Consider the following 24199-nt stretch of genomic DNA (forward strand, 5'->3'; position numbering starts at 1 on the left):
CTCACTGATGCCCCGTTTAAGGAAGCAGTTATTTATATAATTGGTACTTTGAAATGAACAAATTAGAGTTTTTTGTAGTTAAAACTGTGCCATAATCTTGATGTTTTGTCTAACATATCATCGACTTGTTGTGATCTTTTTGGGTGTTTTGAGTGAGTCTGGTCTTAGACGTGTGTTTTTTGGAGAGCTGAAACATTGAGTCAACTATTTTCATAATCAATATGCCCATCATTCCCTATTCCTGCCTTTCAGTTGTGAATATTTATTCCTTTTCTTTGTCCATAGATAGTAAACTGAATATATTTTGGTTTTGGACTGTTGGCAATTTAATATCATCAAGTTGAGCTTTTAGAAACTGTGACTGGATTCTATTTTCTAAACTTGTATGGACCAAAAACTTAATTGAGAAAATAATCAGCAGGTTAATTGCTTGTTCCCCTCCCCCTGAGTCTGTCTGCTCTGTTGACTTTAATAAAGTCTCCCAAAACTCACAACTCGCTTTTTTGGACTTTGTCTATCAAAACCAACGTGGTGCCGAATTACATCAGCACCAACCAGGTGTGTTCACTTTTGCTTTACCTGTTGCTTGCTCCACTATGTCTGGGCGGCTCTTCTGATTGGCCTCTATAGAGACCACCAAGACCATTATATATATATAAGCAATAGGTCACGACAGGCCGTGGTATACGCCCATTAAATCACAGTTAAGTGTTTTTGTTCGGCCCGATGCAAAGCGACAAACGGTTACAAAGTATGGCAAAAAGAAACATTTCTTTATGAATTCAAAAGTACAATATGCTGGATTGAATTTTAGTTTCCTTCTATCTTTGACTTTCTATATATATTTATTTGCAACATTGACGTTTACTGTGCAGCCACTGAAAAACTGTCCGGTGTCAGTAGACTGACTTCGGGCACTGAGCAAGTTAAAGTACTCTTCCCTTTCTTGATTTTTAATAATAAAAATAATTATTCCTTCTGTTTTCCAATAATTCACTGGCTTTTTCTCTTCTCTAACCTTTCCTTTGTTTTTGTTTTTTCCCTCATCATTGATTGGCTATTAAATTATCTGCAGTGGTCAGTTGTCAGTATTGGTGAAGATCTATTTAAGACTTTGTATTTGGTTGTATTTCTATACTGAGCCCACTCATGTTCTCATTATACAGAGTCCATATATACAAGAACACAGTGTGAGGTTTTATATCTATGCAGATGACACACAACTGTATATCTGTAGTGCCTGATGACCTATCATATTGTTTTACTTATCAATCATTGACTATATTTTAATTGGTGGTTATTTCATTCCTTCTGATGGTTCATTGGTTGTTATCTATTACAGACTCGACCCTGGAGGACGTGAAAAAGCTGAAGGTTTGCATTGAGCTAAACGGCCTACGACTCAATAAGCCCCGCCTCCCCGGGGACCTCAGCCAATGGCTGTCCTCCAGCCAGCGGCTATCGGATGTCGACAAAAACTTCAGAATGGATGTACCCACTGTCCGGGGGAGGTCAGAGGTCAACGGAGGCTGGTGTGACCCTACATTTGTGAGGAGGGACGACCCAAGAAGTAAGACCAACAAATTACCCAATATTATTTATATTTATGTTGCGTTTATGTGTGTATTTTATATACTTCATTTATTTTTCACTTTTCTCTACCTGTACTTATTATAACACCTGGATGACCCCCTCTGAGGATCAGTACAGGATTATCTCATTACCTTACCTTAACTTATTTTGCTTAGATTTTTTTGTTTTTGCAGAATTTGCAGTATTTGGTCACAGTCTTTTAACCCTTATTTTAATAATATTTTATTCAAATGTAATTTGAGGATAAACCCCTTGAGGTGATTTTGTTTTTAAGAGGATCTTCAGACACAATATCAGGAAATTAAAATACCTTTATTGTAAAAATAAAAGATAAATAATAGTAATGATGATAAATTCAAGGAGACAATAAGGCAATTAGAAATAATACATGAATAAAATACTCAACAATCATATTTTAAAAAGATACATTTGATAAGCTAATTTTATATGTTCAGCATTAGAGGAGCAGATTTTTAGTGAAACTTTTATTCTGAAGGCAGCAGCTGTGAGTTCAAAAAGTGTTTCTGCCGCTGCTGAAATCTTCTCGTCTCTCCGCTGTCATCGCTTCTCCACATCTCTCCTCCTCCTCCTCCCCCCCTCTCGTCTCTCCCTCGTCTCTTTTTCCTCTCTCTCGATTGTCGGAGCTCACGAGTGGAATAAAACCGACGGTGTGTGTGTTGTCTGACGCGCTCGTGTGTGTGAACCCGTGGCGTGCTAATAGCTGTCTAACATCTCCCAGATGGAGCTGTCACACACACACACACAGTAATGCGTAGGGAATGAGTTAGCAGCCTCCTCCTCCTCCTCTTCTTCTGTTTGTTGAACGCTGCGTTCTGAGGCTCCACATGTTCCCGTCAGGATGCCGCTTCACTCAAGTTAAACTAAATAAATCCAATTAAATCCAAACCTGGCGTTGAACAAGCGGTGGCTTCTCGATATATCCTGCATGTCATTTCCAAACTATTATTTCCCCCCAGAACATTTAGCCCAGCAGATACAGATAATTGTTCTTTGTACCTCACCTCAGAATCAGAAACCTTGCTGGGTCACACAAAAAGTGATCTAAACAATAACACAGAAGTTTACCATAAGAATATGCACAATTTTAGTTATTTAATTATCCAGGAGACCACGAGTCCTGGTCAAGAAAACCTTGAGACATGTTAAAACAACGGACCAAACGGCTCTTATGACTCTCAAAACAACAAATTAATTTTAGTTTTTATTTCTGTGTCATTCAAAACATCTAAAAAGTAAGAGCTCTACAAGAGACAAAAGATACATACAGCATCAATGGGGTAAATACCTGGGGGTATTATATTCTTTCAGATAACACATTTCAGACGAACTGGACACTCCAAGTAACTAATCTAAATGTTTTATATGTGAACAGCGGACTTGGTCCATTTTTAGCTCTAAATGAAGTGTTGTGCAGTTACCAGTAAAAAGAAGAAACCGAAGTCAAACTGCACATTGAACAAATCCGCTTTTCTTCTTCTATAATCACTTGTTTTACAAATTATTATCTTGTGCATAAAAAAACATCTTTCAGGACCTGGAATACTCAATATAACCCAACTTAATTTAAAGAAAGGGGATATTTATCCTACTTTTGTACTTTTATTCAAGTAGAATGTTGAATTTACTTGTAACAGGGTTTGTTTCCAATGTAGTTTTTCTACTTTTTAGTAGGGCTGGACAATAAAACCTTTTGTCATTGTGATATAATATATATATATATATAACAAATGTTCAATAAATATTCAATCAAATTTTTTATTTTATTCACTTGAATCATACATGAATTACGGCTCAATTTTTATTAAGATTGAGGAAAAAAGACTGAAAAAAGCTTTTTTTTACTCGTACATATTTGTTGACAAAGATTTTATCACAATAGTTTTGAGTGTTCTACCTCAGGTTTGTGAAGTGATCCACTGTTTGGCCTCAAGTGTTGACCAGAAAGAAGAGTTTAAACCATAATTAACTTTCACTCAGGAGCAAAAATCAGCCTTTAAACTCGAAAGACATAACAAATTGATAGGTATCGTGATAATTATTGATATCGAGAGGTATGAAACTTTTGATCGTGATAACATATCGTTCAGCGCTACTTTTAGGTAAAAGATCTGAGTACTTTGTCCACTGATGCACATTTGTGACATTCACTGGCTTTTTTAAAAAAAATGGTAAAGCAGTGTATAGTAAAATATTTTTTCTCTACAATCTGGTGTCGAAAAAGCAACGAGAGAATTGCTTAGAAAATTCCTACACGGAAATTCATGAACACAACAAAAACGCCGTCGGACTTCACCAGATGTGCAGGGGGGCGTGGCCTGGAGTTCACGATAACGATGATGTCATGCTTGAAAAAACAATAAATGTTTGCACTTTGATGATCAGAGGTTTACCGCGAAACGCCCGGAGGAGCGCACACACATCAGATGACCAGAGTGTGAATGTGTGAATGATAAATCCCTATTAAGCAGCTTCACACACAAACACACCTTCATTATGTGCCGTATATGTTAATTCATCTGTGTGTGTCCAGACTCATGAATAATTCAGGAGCTGTGTGTGCACAGCGCTGCATTTACACAGGTCTCTGGTTCTGTGTGTGTTGCAGGCGTCTGCAATGGAAAATAGAAACTCTCTTTCCTCCCCTCCCCCATTATCTGCTCCCTCGTTCGCCCGCTTGCTTGCTGCTCCACTCAAGCAAGGAGGCTGTGTGTTTCTTTGTTCCCGTCTCTCTCTCTCTCTCTTTTCCTTTCTCTTATTACCTAACTCGTCCCCCGCTGAAGGACAGACAGCGGCTCATTTGTCGGCGAGCAGGAAGGAGGCTGTGCACGTACACACACAGAAGAAGAGGATGACGGCGTGAAAGCTTCACGAACAGTTTAATATCGCTAGTCTTTAGGTTGAGACTCAAATCATAACTGAACACACAGACATAAAACACATAGTTTGTATTCAGTCGCACTTACACTTTCAGATGACAACAACATAATCATGTCCATCACGATTAAACATCAGCTAATCTGCTGAGAAATCTCAGATAAAGACGTAGAGCAGACAAACAACTGTTGGGTCGGGGTGCGATTTGATGATTATTGATGCATCTTCAGAGCGTCTTCTTTGGTTCTTTCAAAGCAAAGTATTTGTAATGATCCATTATGAATTTAATTCAAGTATCTTTTATAAATAAAAGAGAATGGGAGCGATGTGGCAAGTCAACTGTAAGGTAACATTCGCCAGCACATGTTTGCACCAGTGTGACTCTGATTCTCTTGGAGCACATGAGATGCTAGCTGCCACTCATTAGTGATAAAATGCCCAGTTACGGTCTTAAGGTTTTGTGGCACGTTACAGCTATCCTTGCCGCGTTCTCCAGTGATTCAGCTTTGGCCTCGTTGTAGAGCGTGGGGATCGCTGTGTCAGTAAAATATCTCTGAGACTGGACGTTGTGTCTTGGCTCCAAAGTGCCCGACATCAGGGTTCTCGCAGCTCCTTAAAAAGTCTTACAAGGTCTTAAATAAGAAAAGGAAGATCATAAATTGTCTTAAATTTGCAGATAGTGTGTTTAAGGCTGGCCTGAAAATTGTCATGCACAGTGGCCTACCATAAAACGTCTAATTACCGTTTATTTGTTTGATTCATTTACTATTGGACAACGCGAGACTTCACAAATTAATACAAGTTTTAGGTTACGTTAGCTGCAGATGTTGATGTCTGGCTGCGTCATATTTCAACATCGGCAGATGCGGGTTTAATGGATTAAAAAATGATCTATCACTACAGCCTATATTAACTTTCCAAGGTGTCTCTTTTCAGCGTAATTTGTTTTCCTTCATGTATTATCCATGTTTACCTCTGTCTTTAGAGGTGCCACAGCTTGGGTGGAAAATGAAGTCCCGCCTGGCATCGATTCCTGGCTAACATTTCTTTATAACGTGGATTCCTTCCTGATGTTTTTGTTTTTATATTGAGTTTAACACAACATGAGTTCACGTTCACAAACGGACACGATCAGCTCCCAAAATATAAACCGCCCATGTTGCCACAAGAGAGCTAACGTCCATCTTTTTTTGGGGGGAGGGGGTTTTTGCAGGTGGAAAAGCACACAACACACAAAGCTCATAGCAGAGACAATCAAACAGAGAGCAACAGGGTAGTCATGTTTTATCATTTGTACATCTCTTTTCTATTAAAGACATTTTTCAACATATTTGGTTAAATAACATTTGTTGAGGTCTTAAAAAGTCTTAAAAAGCATTGAATTTGACTGTTAAAGCGCGACAGCCTTGGCTCTCTACGAGGATGAGGACCCTTGACAATAAAAGAGTCTGTAATCGCCCTTTCCATGTTTGGTGGAAGCTTTGAAATCGTTTGCTCAATGGTCGTCTGGTTGTGAACAACTACAACTGGGTGTTTTTCTTCCTCCTCCAGGTGGAAGTGTGCGGTTTCTCATGTTTGATGTGTTTTACAGCAGCAGAAGTGCTTCCATACGCCAGCTTGAATGCAGAGGGAGCCGCTTGGATTCCTCGCTCAGCTACTGTCTCTGTCATGTGCACGCCACAGACCGTCCGGGTGCTGCACTTCCTCACTTTGGCATTCCGCCAACTTTACGTTTTCAATTAATATTTAGAAAATAGGTATTTTACATTTGTGAATTGTCTCCCTCAGGATGAACTGTAGTAACTTTGGTGATCCTCTGACTTGTCCTCTAGCGCCACCATCAGGTCAACCTGTTCAATTCAATTCAATTCAATTCAATTTTATTTATATAGCGCCAAATCACAACAACAGTTATCTCACAGCGCTTTTCATAAAAGAGCAGGTCTAGACCGTACTCTGTGATGATATTTACAGAAGCCCAACAGTTCCCACCAAGAGCAGCACTAGGAGACAGAGGCAAGGAAAAACTTCCTTTAAGAGGCAGAAACCTCGAGCAGAACCATGACTCAGGGTGGGCGGCCATCTGCCTCCACCGGTTGGGGGTGAAGGAGAGAGAGAGGGAGAGAGGGAGAGAGAGAGAGAGAGAAAGAGAGAGAAAGAGAGAAGGAGAGAGAGATGTAAGGAGAGAGAGATGTAAGGGGAGGGAGGCAGCCTACACAATATACACACAGAGGTACACACAGTAAAGGTGATGTTGCTATAGACTAAATGAAAAATGGTACAGATATTTATAATAGTGTTAATGGTAACCATCGTAATGTTAATGATTATAATAACAATAATAACAATAAGACTAGTAACAATAGTTGTTGTATCAGAGGGTGTCGAGCAGGAACACGGGGGCAGCAGGTGACCCGCAACCACAGATCCAGACTCCACAGCTCCAGAGCCAGAAAACCTGCAGGAAGTGATAGGAGAGAGGAGAGAGACGAGAAAGCACAAAACTACCAGAAAGGGGAGAAGTTGTGTTAGTAACATGCAATAATGGGATGAGGTTGCATACAGAGGGAGAGAAAGTAGAGGAGAGAGGAGCTCAGTGCATCATGGGAAATCCCCCGGCAGTCTAGGCCTATAGCAGCATAACTAAGGGATGGTTCAGGACTCACCTGAGCCAGCCCTAACTATAAGCTTTATCAAAGAGGAAAGTCTTAAGCCTACTCTTAAATGTGGAGATGGTGTCTGCCTCCTGAACCCAAACTGGAACCTGGTTCCACAGGAGAGGAGCTTGATAGCTGAACGCTCTGGCTCCTAGTCTACTTTTGGAGACTCTAGGAACCACAAGTAACCCTGCATTCTGGGAGCGCAGTGCTCTGGTGGGGTAGTAAGGTACTGTGAGCTCTTTAAGATAAGATGGTGCCTGACCATTAAGAGCTTTGTAGGTAAGAAGAATGATTTTAAATTCTATTCTGGATTTTACTGGAAGCCAATGCAGAGAAGCTAAAACAGGAGAAATGTGATCTCTTTTCCTGGTTCCTGTTGAAAACGTGCTGCAGCATTCTGGATCAGCTGAAGAGTCTTAATGGACTTTTTCGAGCAGCCTGATAATAACACCAAACACCTGCAGAACTAACAACATTCCCATCATCCTCAGCTGTACTGTGTGTTCAACGTGAATTGGTAGCATGCCAACACGTTAACTAAGCTGCCAGCTAAACATCGGCAAGTTAGCATTGACGTATTGAGCATGATAGCAGGCTGATGTTAGCATTTAGCTCAAAGCCTCACAAAGATGCTAGCATGGCTGTAGGCCAGCAGTAATGTATTGGGCGTAAAAGCAATGGGTACTGACTTCTTCTTTCTACGTGTCTTTCTTTCAGTTTTCCACGTGGCTCCGCCCTCCTCTCCCGCCCATCTCCCTCCGCAGCTGTGCAGCTCCGCCCCCCGTCAACCTTCCCCTGCATCCTCGCTCGCCTCCTCCCGCCTCCAGGACAAGCATCAGAAGCTGAGGGAGAGCCGCAGGGTTTCCACTTTCCTCCATTCCTTATCTCCTCTTCCTTCTGCCTCTTCCTCACCTGACCCCCATCCCTTCCGATGCCAGGATGACGACCTCAACAAGCCGAAAGGCAAGCGTTCCTGCAAGACCAAGCACACGGGAGGAGAGACGGCAAGGGACGAGGGCAGAGACAGGGGTGAAACCGACAATGAGGAGGAGAGTGGAAAGGTGAGTGAGGAGCGTTTTTAGTTTGATGACTGTGGTGGCGGAAACTTTCACATGATTATCGTTAAGTTTCACAGTCCTTAAAGGGCCAGTTAACGCAAGTTAACATTGTTGACATTTTCTGCGTTGACGTTGTGAGTTGCCCACCTCCAATAATCTTCAGTGTTTCCTCCTCGAGTGTTAGTTGTGTTTACATTGTGCAAAATAAAACTCAAGGAACATATCTAGCTTTCGCCCAGGGCCGCTCTGTGTCGTCCAGCTTCACACAAAGCACACATATGACACATGCTGCTTGTCTACATGAATACTTGTAAAGAAGCGAGAATGTTTTGAGGCTTAGCTACTCTTATTTAATCAGCACTCTTTCCCCCTGATGCCTGTGCTTGCTTTAGTGTTTTTGCTAAACTTTTTTAATTTCACTTTTTAGACAGTTGGGGTAAAAAAAAGAGTCGAATGATGTGACTCAAACTGACACCCACAAGCTTCAGTGCACCGGCACAGACACCCAGGAGAGAATGTGGGGGGGGGGCGCTTAGTTTCTTGCTTCATATCAATTCACATTTACAACAAAACTAAGGCAAAAACCACCCAAACCGAAAACAGGAGAATGTACGGTTCAGAGCATGCAAGACTCAAATCAAACGCATCTGCAGATCAGACGTGGACTCGCTTGTTTTCTTCCTCTGGTATGGAGATGCGTGAAGGCACATCCTCTCAGGGGAAATTCAGGAGCGTTTGTTTTCCCATGTGCTCTTGGAAACACACGGAAACAGCTGAGAATTCAGCTCAGAGTCTCTGATTCTGATGTTGCTGATGTTTTACAGCAAACAGTTAAAATGTTAAATAATATATATTAATATAAATATAATTAATATTTAAACAATGCAGAGCATTTGACTCAGTCTGCAGCAGTTTAATCCAAATTTATAACGTAAAATCTTTAGGTCTGACATCAAACTCACCATCCACCCATCGCCTCACCAAAACTGTCTGAACCCAGAACCTTCTTTCATTAAGAAGCAAAATGATCATTATCACTGTTTCCTTTGTTCTGATGGTGACCCTGGAAAAAATCCAGTACTGCCAAAAAGCAATAAAATTGCAAAATAAACAAAGGGACCTATTCCGGGTCAAGATACCCAGGAGACCAAGAGTCCCGGTCAAGACACCCAGGAGACCAAGAGTCCCGGTCAAGACACCCAGGAGACCAAGAGTCCCGGTCAAGATACCCAGGAGACCAAGAGTCCCGGTCAAGATACCCAGGAGACCAAGAGTCCCGGTCAAGACACCCAGGAGACCAAGAGTCCCGGTCAAGATACCCAGGAGACCAAGAGTCCCGGTCAAGATACCCAGGAGACCAAGAGTCCCGGTCAAGATACCCATAAGACCTAGAGTCCCGGGGAAGATACCCAGGAGACCAAGAGTCCCGGTCAAGATACCCAGGAGACCAAGAGTCCCGGTCAAGATACCCAGGAGACCAAGAGTCCCGGTCAAGACACCCAGGAGACCAAGAGTCCCGGTCAAGACACCCAGGAGACCAAGAGTCCCGGTCAAGATACCCAGGAGACCAAGAGTCCCGGTCAAGATACCCAGGAGACCAAGAGTCCCGGTCAAGATACCCAGGAGACCAACAGTCCCGGTCAAGATACCCATAAGACCTAGAGTCCCGGGGAAGATACCCAGGAGACCAAGAGTCCCGGGGAAGATACCCAGGAGACCAAGAGTCCCGGTCAAGATACCCAGGAGACCAAGAGTCCCGGTCAAGACACCCATGAGACCAAGAGTCCCGGTCAAGATACCCAGGAGACCAACAGTCCCGGTCAAGATACAGAGGAGACCAAGAGTCCCGGTCAAGATACCCATAAGACCTAGAGTCCCGGGGAAGATACAGAGGAGACCAAGAGTCCCAGTCAAGATACCCAGGAGACCAACAGTCCCGGTCAAGATACCCAGGAGACCAACAATCCCGGGGAAGATACCCATAAGACCTAGAGTCCCGGACAAGATACAGAGGAGACCAAGAGTCCCGGTCAAGATACCCATGAGACCAAGAGTCCCGGTCAAGACACCCATGAGACCTGGCGTCCCGGGGAAGATACAGAGGAGACCAAGAGTCCCGGTCAAGACACCCATGAGACCTGGCGTCCCGGGGAAGATACAGAGGTGACCAAGAGTCCCGGTCAAGATACCCATAAGACCTGGCGTCCCGGGGAAGATACAGAGGAGACCAAGAGTCCCGGTCAAGACACCCATGAGACCTGGCGTCCCGGGGAAGATACAGAGGAGACCAAGAGTCCCGGTCAAGACACCCATGATACCTGGCGTCCCCAGGAAGATACAGAAGAGACCAAGAGTCCCGGTCAAGACACCCATGAGACCAAGAGTCCCGGTCAAGACACCCATGAGACCTAGAGTCCCGGGCAAGACACCCACAGGACTAAGAGTCCCGGTCAAGATACCTACTGCACCACGAGTCCTGGTCAAGAAAACCTTGAGACATGTTAAAACAACAGACCAAACAGTTCTTATGACTCAAAACAACGAGAGATGGCAACAAGAGCGAACCTTTGACAAGTCAGAGTAAAAATATCAACAAGACTGAGACTGATTCAAGAGAAAGAAACGCCTCGAGACCTGACTCGAGTGCTACAGCCCTGCTCCGACACATTTTGGTCGGTACCTGAACAGTATTGAGGTTTGATACCGACCTAATTTACATGTGGAATAACTTTTGTGATTTAATTTTTACACGCTTATACTTAAATATCCAGAGTTGAAACGCAGAGGTGACAGTTACAGAGATGAAACAATACAATGTTACATTAACAAGTATTGTAAGATTTTGATGTTTTTTTGTGAAAATGCCAAACAGTCAAAACCACAAGTCAATTCTTCTGTTTTATTTCTGTTTTTCCTCCTTCCTTTCTTTCGTCCCTCTCTGTTAATCGTTGCAATTATCGTCCTGATTGGAGCTCGCTGGGAAAACTCAGCAGGGACTGTGTGTGTGTGTGTGTGTGTGTTTACTTAGTGTGTGTGCGCGTGTGTGCGTGTGTGAGGGTAATTCAATTCACTGCAGATTAAAGTGAACGCGAGAGCGAGCTAGCGAAGGAGGGAGGGATGGAGTGATTGAAGGTTATGGGAGGAAGAATAATATTCTCCACATGTACTCTGTGTGTGTGTGTGTGTGTGTGTGTGTGTGTGTGTGTGTGTGTGTGTGTGTGTGTGTGCGGCGGCGGCTTGTGCCGTTTTGACAGCTGCTGCACCGGAGATTTCCTCAGGGCAGCGAGGACTCACACACACACACCAAAACACACACTTAACACACACACGCTGTCTGCCTCTCTCTCACGCTCTCTTTCGCTCGGCTCTCGCTCGAACCTCCTCCTCCTTTTCTGAGCCTGCTGCGCTAGAAAACACACACACCAAAACACACACACACACACACCTCCAGGGCAAAGCTCGCATCCTGTTTGCCGATGCGTGGCGGTGAGCTGCTTCGTTTGACAGACGCCTGCGCACACACATTACACACACAAACACATTAACACGCACATGCTGTCTGGCTGCTAAGCGGCGGAGACGGTTGACGTGGCGTCAGCAGCTCAGCGATGCAGCTTTCCATTCGTTTCTACCTGCCTCTGATTATCCTTGTTTAGAAAATACACACAAATTCAATTAATTTGAGCTTTCATGAAGAAAAATATGAAATAAAAATTTTAAAATTTGCCTCCATTTAAGCACAAAAACACATTTTAACTCCAGAGGACAAACATACTATATGGAATCAAGTTACCAAAATTTAAGGTGAGTTTTGAATGTAATATGGTAGAAATCAGTCAGTGTGTGCTGATTCCTCTTAAATCTGAAAGGTGTCTGGTTCAAATTCTGCCGCAGAGCCGCTGAGCAAGGCGCTCCTGCACCTGGAAGCCCTGGTGATGGACGTTAGAGGCTCTCTAGAGGCTGCTGGGCGCCGCAGTCATTTATTACCACAAGCGTCTGTCACACACACATTAACCCTGATGTCAAAATAATTAACTCGCTGCAGAAAAAGAACTTCCTTTTGTTGGTTTAGCGGCACTGCTAGTGTTAGTACTAAAAGTACTAGGTCTGTACCCGAATCAGAATTTTCCAGTTGAATCTTCTCAAGAAATATTTACATCGTGAGGCGTAGTTAAGTTGCATATGCACATGTAACATAGCTATTTAAGCAGAATAGTTACTGAAAGTTTTTGCGTTTGCCGTCACAGAAGAGAAAATTAAATAATGTAAATGCATTACCAATGGAAACACTAAGCTAGCTAGATAACTGTAGCGACAGAGACAGCGAGGGTCAATCAAAAAACTGCAATAGATCGCATCTGTCAGGCCAGTTTGATATCTGGTTGATGTCGTGTTGTGTCTGACATGAACAGTGTTAGGTGATATGTTTGAACAAAAGAGCTCAGTGAGAGGACACATAAAGAAAAGAGGACCTAAAACAGAGCCATGGGGAACTCCTCAGGAGACAGAAACATTACTGGTCCTGGGAGAAGCTGTTCTTTCTTCTACTGTAGAGTCAAAGTCTGATCCTGAATGACAATAACACGCAACATCATGCAACAATGAGCTTGAGGAAACAAAATAAAGTGGGAGAAAGCGAGCTAGGCATGCAGACAGTGAAGACTTCTCATTTGTTTCTCCCTCGCTCTGTCTTTTACTTTAAGAGGAATCCTCCTCCCTCCTCTTCTCCTCCTCCATCTTCTCCTCCTGAGCTTTCTGTCATCAGCCTCGGGCTTCAAACGCGCGCGCACACACATCTCTCTCTCTCTCTCTCTCTTTCTCTCTCTCTCTCTCTATCTATCTATAGCGCTCACACATACACACACTTATACACACAAAAACAGAGGCTTGGGAGCGGAGGTGGTGACAGCGCTATTTTCATCCAAGCCTGGAAAACTAGGACTGTGTGTATCTGTGTATCTGTGTGTGTGTGTGTTTAAGGGAAAACATCTGACAGTGATGGATGTAGAAAGAGAGCAAGCGGCTGTTTTTTGTGTGTGTTTAATTGCTTTGTGGGAAATAAAAACAATCCTCGAGTGCATGCTAATAACTTTAAATGTCTCTCTTTCTCCACACAGGTGTCTCTGTCTGACCCGTCTCGCTCCCCTGGCCGTCTCGCTCCCTCACCGCATCACACACACATCACCCGGCCCGCCCCTCCTGAAGTCCGCCGACTTATTGTGAACAAAAATGCTGGAGAGACACTGCTGCAGCGTGCCGCCCGCCTGGGATATGAGGTAAAAAAGTCAGAAACACACCCAGATGTGTGAGCAGGTGGAGTGGGTGGGGTCAAAGGGCGACTGCAGCGTTGGTTTTATTCAGAAAAGGTTTTGTTGGTTTGTGAACAGGAAGTATGTGTGCAGAAATTCTTTGTGTATTAGTGTAAGTGATTGAATTTTAGAATATTTTTTTACTTCAAAATGAAAGGACATTCACTAATTGTTTTACACTATTACTCATCATCAGGGTAGCTAGCTAAAAGCATAGTGTACTGGAGAAGAGCTGTTTGATGGCCTTCCTTCAAAGCTCACAGCAATCTGAACCTCTCTGACATTAGAACTTGTTCAGATAAAGAAAAGGAACACATGACATGACAACATGAATAAAAGCTATCCCATAAGAGAGAGAGAGAGATTTCACTGTACAATTGATTGTTTTGTAAAAATCTCTTTTAAAATAATTATTGTTATTAGAAATTATTAGTTTTTAGGCTAAATGTACTTACTGTAACCAATCAATGTGATTTAGATTTGTACACGTTAGCTGAATTGATCATATCGCTAATCAGTTTCGTTTCCAGATCAGACAGAATGTGAACAAGTAAAAGTTCTGATGTCGTGTCAAAGATGTCTATGTGTTGTCCTGCGTAGATATCCACTATAGTTAGCATGCTAACCACCAACCGCCGGCCTGTTCTGTGTCTTAATACCACTTTGGTGATAGTCCGATAGTGTAGCTCTGGCCTCCCCCATAGTTTTAGCTGGGAAATGTGTACAAGCCGTGAATGCGCAAACTTTCGTAGCATTTTCTGTTTAATAAAAATACAAAATAAACACAAAATGTCAAGAAAGGAAAAAATTATAAACCTGTTTTCCTCATCCCATCGTTTCATTTGAAACTGCACTCATTTTACCTTGAGAAGAAACCTCATTTTATCCAGAGGAGAAACCTCATGTTACCCAGACAAAAATTTTTTATTTTACCCCGAGAACTAACCTCATTTTCACCCTGAGGAGAAACCTCATTTTACCTTGAGAAGAAACCTCATTTTACCCTGAGAAGAAACCTCATTTTACCCTGTGAGGGAATCTCTTTTTACACTGAGAAGAAACCTCATTTTACCTTGAGAAGAAACCTCATTTTACCTTGAGAAGAAACCTCATTTTACCCTGAGAAGAAACCTCATTTTACCCTGTGAGGGAATCTCTTTTTACACTGAGAAGAAACCTCATTTTACCCTGTGAGGGAATCTCTTTTTACACTGAGAAGAAACCTCATTTTACCCCGAGAAGAAACCTCATTTTACCCTGTGAGGGAATCTCTTTTTACACTGAGAAGAAACCTCATTTTACCACGAGAAGAAACCTCATTTTACCCTGTGAGGGAATCTCTTTTACACTGAGAAGAAACCTCATTTTACCCCGAGAAGAAATCTCATTTTACCCTGAGGAGAAACCTCATTTTACCCTGTGAGGGAATCTCTTTTTACACTGAGAAGAAACCTCATTTTACCCCGAGAAGAAACCTCATTTACCCTGTGAGGGAATCTCTTTTTACACTGAGAAGAAACCTCATTTTACCCCGAGAAGAAATCTCATTTTACCCTGAGGAGAAACCTCATTTTACCAGGGAAGAAACCTCATTTTACCCTGAGGAGAAACCTCATTTTACCCTGTTAGGGAATCTGTTTTTACACTGAGAAGAAACCTCATTTTACCCTGTTAGGGAATCTGTTTTTACACTGAGAAGAAATCTCATTTTACCCCGAGGAGAAATCTCATGTTACCCAGAGAAAAAAACTAATTTTACCCCGAGAACTAACCTCAATTCACCCTGAGGAGAAACCTCATTTTACCCTGAGGAGAATCCTCATTTACCCTGAGGAGAAGCCTCATTTATCCTGAGAAGAAACCTCATTTTACCCTGTGAGAAAACCTCTTTTTACACTGAGAAGAAACCTTGTTTTACACTGAGAAGCAACTTTGTTTTAACCTGAAAAGAATCCTTATTTTACCCCGGCAAAAAACATAATTTTACTTGAGAAGAAACCTTATTTTACCTCTTGACAAAAGAAATTCTGAGTAGAACTCAAGTTTTTACCTAATTTCTCTTTGAAGATTTCAACATACATCAGCAGCTATCCATCACATTAACATCTAATGTCTTGATCAGTCCTTCTCCCCAGAGGGTGAACCCTTTACATTTTAATGACTCTGTGACCTCCCTGCCACCTTCAGGAAAGGCTTTTTTACAGCAGGAATCATCAGCTGGACTCACACCTGTGGCATTAAAGTTACAGCACTGAGTCTCCACAGATGCCCTTTATTGAAATTCAGTTGACGTCTGAAAATCATTTGGAGTGTGTATGTGCAGGCATTTGTGAAAACCACACACACACAATCTGAATATTTCATGTGCAGTGTGACAGCTCTTGTCAGGGCTCACAAGTGTCACCCTGCCTCGCTTGCTCCCTCTCTCTCTCACTCTCTTGTTGAGGTGCAGCGGTGAAGCTAACGAGCTCAGTTTGCAAATGAAGCCGTCATCCATCACGACACACATTTTTTTTTCAAGCTGCAATCATTTCGAGAGAGCGGGGGGGGGGGTCCTCTCTTTGGCTTCTTCTCTTAAGGTGGAACTTCTCTTTTACCAGTAATTTGCTTGTTCTTCTTCTGTTTCAGTTGGTGCTCAAACTGTGGTGTTTCATATGGATGCTGAAGGGTACCTTTTGTGTCAAATGGATAAGTTTTTTTCTCTGTGTCATAAAGCATTGGTTATTGATGCACCAAGATGATGATGATGTGTTGAAAGTTCCCACCATAAGCAAGCACTTGGCGGCAGTGGAAAGGTAAAACTTTGTTTAAGAGGCAGAAACCTCAAGCTGAACCATGGCTCAGGGTGGGCGGCCATCTACCTCAACCGGTTGGGGGTGAAGGAGAGAGAGTGAGAGAGTGCTACTTTTATAGTATTTCCACACCGAAATACTGCTTAACGGTCGGAGTCTTTATCAAGACTTTTCTATTATTTTGTAAGACGAGACCCAATGGCAGGCAGATTTGGTGGTGTTCTACTCAAGGACAGTCGAAGCTACTGCATTTCTCCTTTAACTGATGTCCTTTGACGTTGTGTTTTTCTTCCTTAAAAATAAAATAACTTAAAATGGCATTTTACTTCCTCCTTATCTTTGGCTTTAGTGAAATGTAGTCAAGCCTTTGATCATTTTACATGCTCAGCCATCCTAGCAAGAAACCAACAGACAAAATTAGAAATGATGCAAACGAGGGGCGAAGGTAGGCCTGCATGATATGAGGAAAATCTGCGATGTGCGATAACATTGTTATATATTGAGATGACAATATGACTTTCAATAAATAAGCAAATAATGAAGTGTGCATATTAGATGCCTGGTTGTTTTAAAATTTACTACAGGAATAGAATTGAAAATTTTAAATACAACTTAATATTGTTTCTTGAGCAGCAACATTTACAACAGCAAAGTCACTATGTAAACTCAATATCCAACATCACAATACTGAGTGACGTTTAGAAATAATGAAAAACTCAGACATCAGTTAGTGTCAGTCCTTCTTCCTCCTCCTCTCTGCTGTTATTCACTGCCTGCAGGTAACTTACTTCGACAGCAGTAATGAGAACTTGGACCATATTGATTTTGGACTTTTAAGAAATTTTGGAACAGGATACCAGGTATCGATTCCCATCCCTATTCATAACGGTGAGCATGGTATCTACTTAAGTGTGAACAATTTTGCCTGTGGAGTAGGGTTGGGCGATGTCTACAAAATTTCCATCAGACAATGTCTGCGATGAAACATCGGGATGGACGATGTCATCGGGGGCGCGGGGGCAGCAGTCGTCTTATGTGCATGTGTTCTCGTACAGACTTCACTCGTTAAAAAAATTGGTCGCGGTCCAGGTAAAGCAACGGTGAACACACAGGGTGCAGATGTTGGTTTCAGTTGTTTGATAGGCTATGTCATTAATAAGCCAACGTGCGGCTCACCTGCTGCCGTGATAACGGATCGCGGGTGGAAATATACGGAAAAAAGAGTTCTCAGTCTTTTAGGCAACTTTATAAAACATACTGCTGATGGAGAAAATGGAGCAGACGGGGGGCAGAGAGAGGTGGGGCAAGCCAGGGTGTTTACCTGAGGTATGTCAGAGTGTGGGGAGAAGAGAACTCCAAGGCAGGTGCAAAGCATTCTTAAAAACAATAATAAGAATGTTGGACATGTGGTCATTAAAATCTGCTTTCACAGGGTGGTATAATGTGAAAATTTGAACGTTTTTTTCTTGGGGGGCAGGGTTTTACAATCACGATGCCGGCTCAACGTCATGATGTCTGTCAGCCATCGCCGATGGGACGATGGCATCGTCCATCAGCCCTACTTGAAAGGCTCTCATGTCATTGGTGTCCATGTGTGTCCTTGTGTCCAGGAGGTGGTGCTGTACTGTCTGGAGCGACGCATCTGTGACGTGAACCATCGAGACAACGCTGGGTACTGCGCCCTGCATGAGGCCTGCGCCCGTGGCTGGCTGGGGATTGTACGCCACCTGGTGGATCATGGAGCTGACGTCAACTGCAGCGCTCAGGATGGAACCAGGTACGAGTCGTTGCAAGTTTATGCCAGCTAGGCTCAGAGTCTGACAGCTGTCCAGGACTAAAATATCAAATCAACATCAAATAAGCAGCAATTAAAAATGCTCTTCTATTCTTTTTATGTTAATTAATTATTGGTGGTGATTACCTTCGTAGCTGACATTAAGGTGTAATGTCATATTTCTGGAATATTTGGTGGAGTCTTTAAGGTGGAATCTGATATTCTATTTCTGCATAAAATTACTTTAAAAGTACAACATTGTATGCAAATGAGCATGATTGTTCCATGATTGATAACTTTAGTGTTATAAATGCAGTCTGGAGGTGGGTAATAGCTTCATTCAGATGGGACTACTATGTAGATAACTGTATCATCTGCATATAAACAAATCTTCTTAATGTTGACACAGCAAAACAATTGATAATATAGCACCTTGTGGTGGACCTCACCTTTACCCACACACATTTAACAGAAGACTTTTCAATTAGATCCTTTTATGTTATTTTGTGTTTGTTTCATGGCTGCATTTAACTATTTCCTATTATTTGTTTATAAAATTTTACATCACAGTTTCTCAAATCTCAAGGTGAGATTCAAATGTCTTGTTTTGTCTGGTCCAAAACCCAAAGAGATTCAGTTTATTTTGATGTAAAACAGAGAAGCAACTAACAAACTGACACCAGAGACATTAATAAATTGGTTGACCTGCTGTGCAGAGCTGTGAAGAAACACTTTTATTAATATTTCCTTTGACTGTTTTCTGTTTCAGACCTCTGCACGACGCAGTGGAGAACGACCACGTGGAGGTCGTGCGTTTACTGCTGGCCTGCGGCGCCGACCCCACCCTCACCTCCTACTCTGGACGAGGACCAATCAACATGACCCACAGCGCTGCCATGGAAACCTTTCTGGAGGGTAAGAAGGAGAGGGAAGAAAATGTGTGTGCTGCCTCCTCGTTATCTGCTGCTGATTGCAACACGCACAGATCGCCAGTAACTCTGTAACTGGTAACTTGTGGCTTTTCAGTGCTGCCTTCTGCTTAAAATGTAATTAAATTTTTTGATTAGTGTGAAAACAATTAGTCTATAGAAAATGACTCCACTGATTCTATGGTTGCAGCTTTCCTCTGTTTTATATCTGGGTAAACTGAATATTTCATTTGAAGGGGATGGCTTTTTCATTATTTTCTGACATTTAATAGGCTGAAAGATCAAAATTATTGAGAGATTAATGAGTGATGAAAATAATCATTAGTTAATGATGTGGTGTTTTTTCATTTTTTATTATTTGTTGGAGTCGAGGCAGGGTGGCAGCTAATCTCTGAAAAGTTGTAAATATCGGAGTTTAAAGATTCTAAAACCAATATACTGGCTAGTATTCGTTTTTTAATGAGTGCATAACATGTTTGTAATTAACATCTTTGAAAAGGAAACCCCTATTTCAGTGTTACTGTTGGTAACAGCTGTTGTGTTTTCTTAATCTTACTCAGAGTTGGAAATGACACATGTATCACCACTAGGGGCAGCAAACACATGTCAGAAGTGGCGCTATTAAAAAAACAACAGAAGTAGAAAAACATTGTTTTTAAAAAGACACAGTTTTGGCAAAATACTAAGATCATCATGTTAACAACTCGCAAAACAATGCTAATATGCTGATGTTCAGCAGCTATAATCTTGACCAGTTTGTTATATTTCTTGTTAAAACATTTCTAATTAGCAATAGTAGTATAAAGACAACGTACAGCTGAGGCTGATGGGAATGTAATTAGTTCTGCAGGTATTAGGTGATAAACCAAAGTGTTGGACACATTAACATGTTGACCTGATATTCGGTAGATGAAAAGTCAAAGGATCACAAAAGTTATTACAGCTCATCCTGAGGGGAACATGAACCACATTTTATCACAATCCATCCAAGATTTTTCAGTGTGGGTCAAAGAGGTGGACCGACTGACCAACTCTTCATCAAGCCGCTAGCATGGCTGAAAAGTACATTCAAGTGTCATAGACGGATATTCATCCATCGTCAACCGCTTATCCTGCGTACAGGGTCACGGGAGCCAATCCCAGCTGACTTCGGGCGCAAGGGGTACGCCCTGGAAAGGTCGCCAGTCCATCGCAGGGCCACACATAGACAAACAACCACTCACACCTAAGGACAATTTTTAGGGTAACCAATCAACCTAGCCTGCATGTTTTTGGACGGTGGGAGGAAGCCGGAGCACCCGGAGAGAACCCACGCAGACACAAGGAGAACATGCAAACTCCACACCGAAAGGCCGGGGCAACCGGGGTCTGAACCCACGACCTTCTTGCTGTGAGGCGACAGTGCTAACCACCGCACCACCGTTAAAATCAAATACGTTTGGGTTAACATGTTAACCAAATATATATATATATATATAAAAGGAAATAAAAAAGGAAAAGAATGAAACAAATTTAGTGCAAACGAGAGAAACATCGGTGTAAACAAGAAGGAAATAGACGGGAGAAAAGTGTGTGTTTCTGTGTGTGTGTGCTTGCAAGCCTGTCTGATTATCATTCCCTGCCTGTATTTGTTCTCTCTCTCTCTCTCTCTTGCTCTCTCTCTCTCCAGAGGGGTTTAATGAGGCTTGGCTGTTGAATCCCAGAACAGCTTACCGCCACACACACATACGCGCACAAACTGAAACACACACACAGAAACACACACACTCCTGCCATCATCCGTCTACTCAGCGCCAAGCGCCACGGCGACAAGCCGGCACCGTCTGAGCACAAACACTTGTCTTCTTCTTCCCGTCTTTCACTCTGCGTCTGTGTGTGTGTGTGTGTGTGTGTGTGTGTGGTTCTATTGTTTTCATCTCACTGCCTTCATCCTCTCTGATTGGTCAGCTCTTTGATCGACCACAAAATCCACTAACTCTGCATTTCTCTCTTTCTCTTTTTCTCGCTGTTTGCAGACTATCTCTCCGACCTCCAGGGAAGGTCAGAGGGCGATCCAGGAATCTGCTGGGAGTTTTACGGCAGCTCCGTGTGCGGTAAGTTTACACACAAACACAAACAGAACAGTGCATTGGGGAGATAAACAGGAAGGTTCAGCAAGGATAAACAATTTAGGATTAAAGGAACAAGGACTAGAAAACCCACAACTTAAGACAAAAGTTAAACGAAAAGAAATATGTCAAACTACGACAACTAGAAAAAATAGGATGAACTCCCACTTAACCGATAACAACTAACGACTTGATTCCAACGGGCACTGCTACGTCATGGATCATTGTACACAATGCTTGTGATTCCACCAGACGCACTGCAACGCATTTCAGAAGCGTCCCAGAAGCAGCCCTCCGTTCTGCATTGCGGACGATACGCAGCGTGTCTTTTTTATTACGGAAGACGCATCAAGCTGCACAGACCAGATCGTACCGGGCAGGAAGTCAGACACAGAAACGGGATAGATAATCCAGTACATTTTCAAAATGAAACACCCGGTGCAGATTCCCGATTGTATATAAAAAATAAATACAAAATAGACACAAAAATAAACAACGTAGCCTACTTAACCATTATTCAGGGACAAATGACCAAATCAGCAAAAACCAAACAAATCAGTAAAATCAGGCAGTCAAAATGCTCTGATTCTGAAATGCTCCCTGTGGGGTACGAAGCCGTGCAGAGGACGTGCCAAAACCGGGTCGAAGACATAATGTTGTAGAGCCATGCCCGGTGAAATCCACATGTAAAAGAACTACTGCTCAACCGATTAGGACTAAAGTAACTACCGCTTATCTAACCAAGCCTAAAGGTTCTACTGCTAAACCAGTTAAGATAAAAGAACAACCTCTCAAGCAATGAAGACTAAAGGGACTATGACTAAACCCATTTGGACTCAAGAAACTAGCGCCAAACTAATCGAGACTAAAGGGACACTCAGCGCTCATCCATAATGTTATTCTGTGTTTTTGCAGAGCCATCCAGTGGGGGAGCAGTGTATAACATTCTTGCTGACCCTCCGGGGCCAGAGGAGGAGGAGGAGGGTGAAGAGGAGGACGAGGATGAGGAGCAACGAGCCAGGAGAGAGGTGTTTGAGTTTGAACTGTCCGACCGGCCACTGCTCCCTTGCTATAACATCCAGGTGTCACTGTCCCAGGGGTGAGTTAAAGTTCCCAACATCTAGGTGTTTTTCTCCTAGGTTTGGAGTCACAGACCAGGACTGAAGACGTTAGGACTAAAGAAACTAGTACCTAAGAGATTGGGAGGAAATAAACTAGTTCTAAAATAAGTTTAATAGTGGTAGGGCTAAAAGGACTATTACTAACAATATTAGAGCTCAAGGAAATATGAGAAAAGAATGAACTTTGCTAAGAGTACTTATGATTATAGTAACTAGAGTTTAAAAATGGTTTCACAGGACTAGGGCTAAAAGGGTATGAGATCATCAAATTAGGACTAAATGAACAAAGAAGACATGAACACACAGGAATATTAATATCCGGGCTCAAGGAACTAAGACTAAAGGAACCAGGATTAAAGAAAGTAGAGCTAAAGAACCCATGATTAAAGGAACCAGGGGTGAACAGGAGTAGTGCTTAAATAACTGGGACTAAACAGAGTAGGGGGTAAGCTCATTGGGACTAAGGTGACAATGACAAAAGGAACTACCCCTAAAGGAATTGGGGTCAACATATTAGGGCTCAAGAAACTTGGACTGAAAGAGTTGCACATTAGGACTTATGGACCTCAGACCTCAGGAACTAGGGCTAATCAAACTAGGACTAAAGGAACTGGTGCTAACCATTAGGGATTTAAAGAAAGTAGGACTAAATGAAGTAGGTTAAACAAATTGGGACTAAAGGAAGGAAGACTAAAGGATCTGGTGCTAACAATAAGAGATCTTGAGAAAGCAGGAACTTAGTTCTAACATATTAGAAGTAACAGAACTGTGAAGAATAAGAATGAAGGAATTATGGCTAAACAAACTAGGACCAGAAGAACCAGGGCTGAAGGAAGTAGGACAATAAAAATGAACTACCACTCAAGGCAATAGGACTGAAGGATCTAGCACTTAACACAGTTGCTATTACTCAAGGAATAACAGAACTAGGGCTTAACATATTAGGGCTAAAGGAACTAAGACCATTGGAATTTGGGCTTAAGGTACTAAGGCGTAAACATTTTACATATAAGGGAACAAGAAGTAAAGAACCTAGGACTAAAGAATCCTGTGGTAAACACATTACTTACAGCACTAACAGGACTTGGGCTAAACGTACTGAAGCAAGAGGAGCTAGACTAAAGTAAGGCTAAACACATTAGGGCAAAAGAAAGTAGGGACAAACATAACAGAACTGGGACCAATTAAACTTGGACTAAGGAAACTAGGAGTTGTTGTTGTTCAACTCATACTGGAAGCATTTCAGGAGTGTTTCAGGAGCGTTTCAGGAGCGCAGGGTTTTGCCTTCCTGATTTTTCTGACTTGGTCAGATTTAGTTGATTTGGTAATTTGTCCTTGAATTTTGTGCTTCAAATGTGCTTAAATAGCTACGTAGTTAAATAGTTTCTTTTTTTTGACCATTTTAATTGTGTTAATGTTGATATAAGGTGTCAGCACAGGGTGTGTTATTTTGAAAATTGACTGGATTGTCTATGCCATTCCTGTGTCTGACTGCCTGCCCGGTTCATCGGCTCTATGCCGCTTGACGTGGCGTCCGTCAAAAATAGACTCATAGCGTTTTCTCCACAGAGAGCCGTTTCTGGAATGCGCTGCAGCTTGTCTTGTGTGAGCACCATCAGCGCCAAATCCGTACCGGCTGTGGTTCTGTCAGTCAAAGACGGTTGCCGCAAATGTGCCTATTCAAAACGATCCAACTAAATCTTTCAAATCAAGACAGCAAAATGTTTTTTAATCACTGGAGATTAAACTGTTCACTATGATGTAATATGAATATACTTAAGATATGAAAAACGTTGTTCTCCAGAACATTTTTAATTTCTAACAATGACAACAATCTAACAAAGTAGCAACACAAAGGAGTTCAATTTTCAATTCAATTTTATTTATATAGCGCCAAATCACAACAACAGTTATCTCACAGCGCTTTTCATAAAAGAGCAGGTCTAGACCGTACTCTTGT

General features: G+C 42.3%; 1 protein-coding gene across 2 annotated transcripts in view; it reads left to right on the forward strand.

Annotated features, from left to right (window-relative positions):
• Positions 1-24199, forward strand: part of LOC119900366 (BCL-6 corepressor-like) — a 50934-nt gene that overhangs the window by 21672 nt on the left and 5063 nt on the right. For both annotated transcript variants that reach the window (XM_038716485.1, XM_038715661.1), the window contains exons 7-13: positions 1343-1570; positions 7866-8209; positions 13324-13482; positions 17918-18084; positions 18851-18996; positions 21026-21103; positions 22034-22217. In XM_038716485.1, coding sequence (XP_038572413.1) covers positions 1343-1570; positions 7866-8209; positions 13324-13482; positions 17918-18084; positions 18851-18996; positions 21026-21103; positions 22034-22217 — 1306 coding nt within the window. The remainder of the gene's footprint in view (positions 1-1342; positions 1571-7865; positions 8210-13323; positions 13483-17917; positions 18085-18850; positions 18997-21025; positions 21104-22033; positions 22218-24199) is intronic.

This window comes from Micropterus salmoides, unplaced genomic scaffold (assembly GCF_014851395.1).
Source record: "Micropterus salmoides isolate LMB-PRFRI ecotype aquatic unplaced genomic scaffold, ASM1485139v1 Ms_hic_scaffold_1, whole genome shotgun sequence".
Classification (NCBI taxonomy): domain Eukaryota; kingdom Metazoa; phylum Chordata; class Actinopteri; order Centrarchiformes; family Centrarchidae; genus Micropterus; species Micropterus salmoides.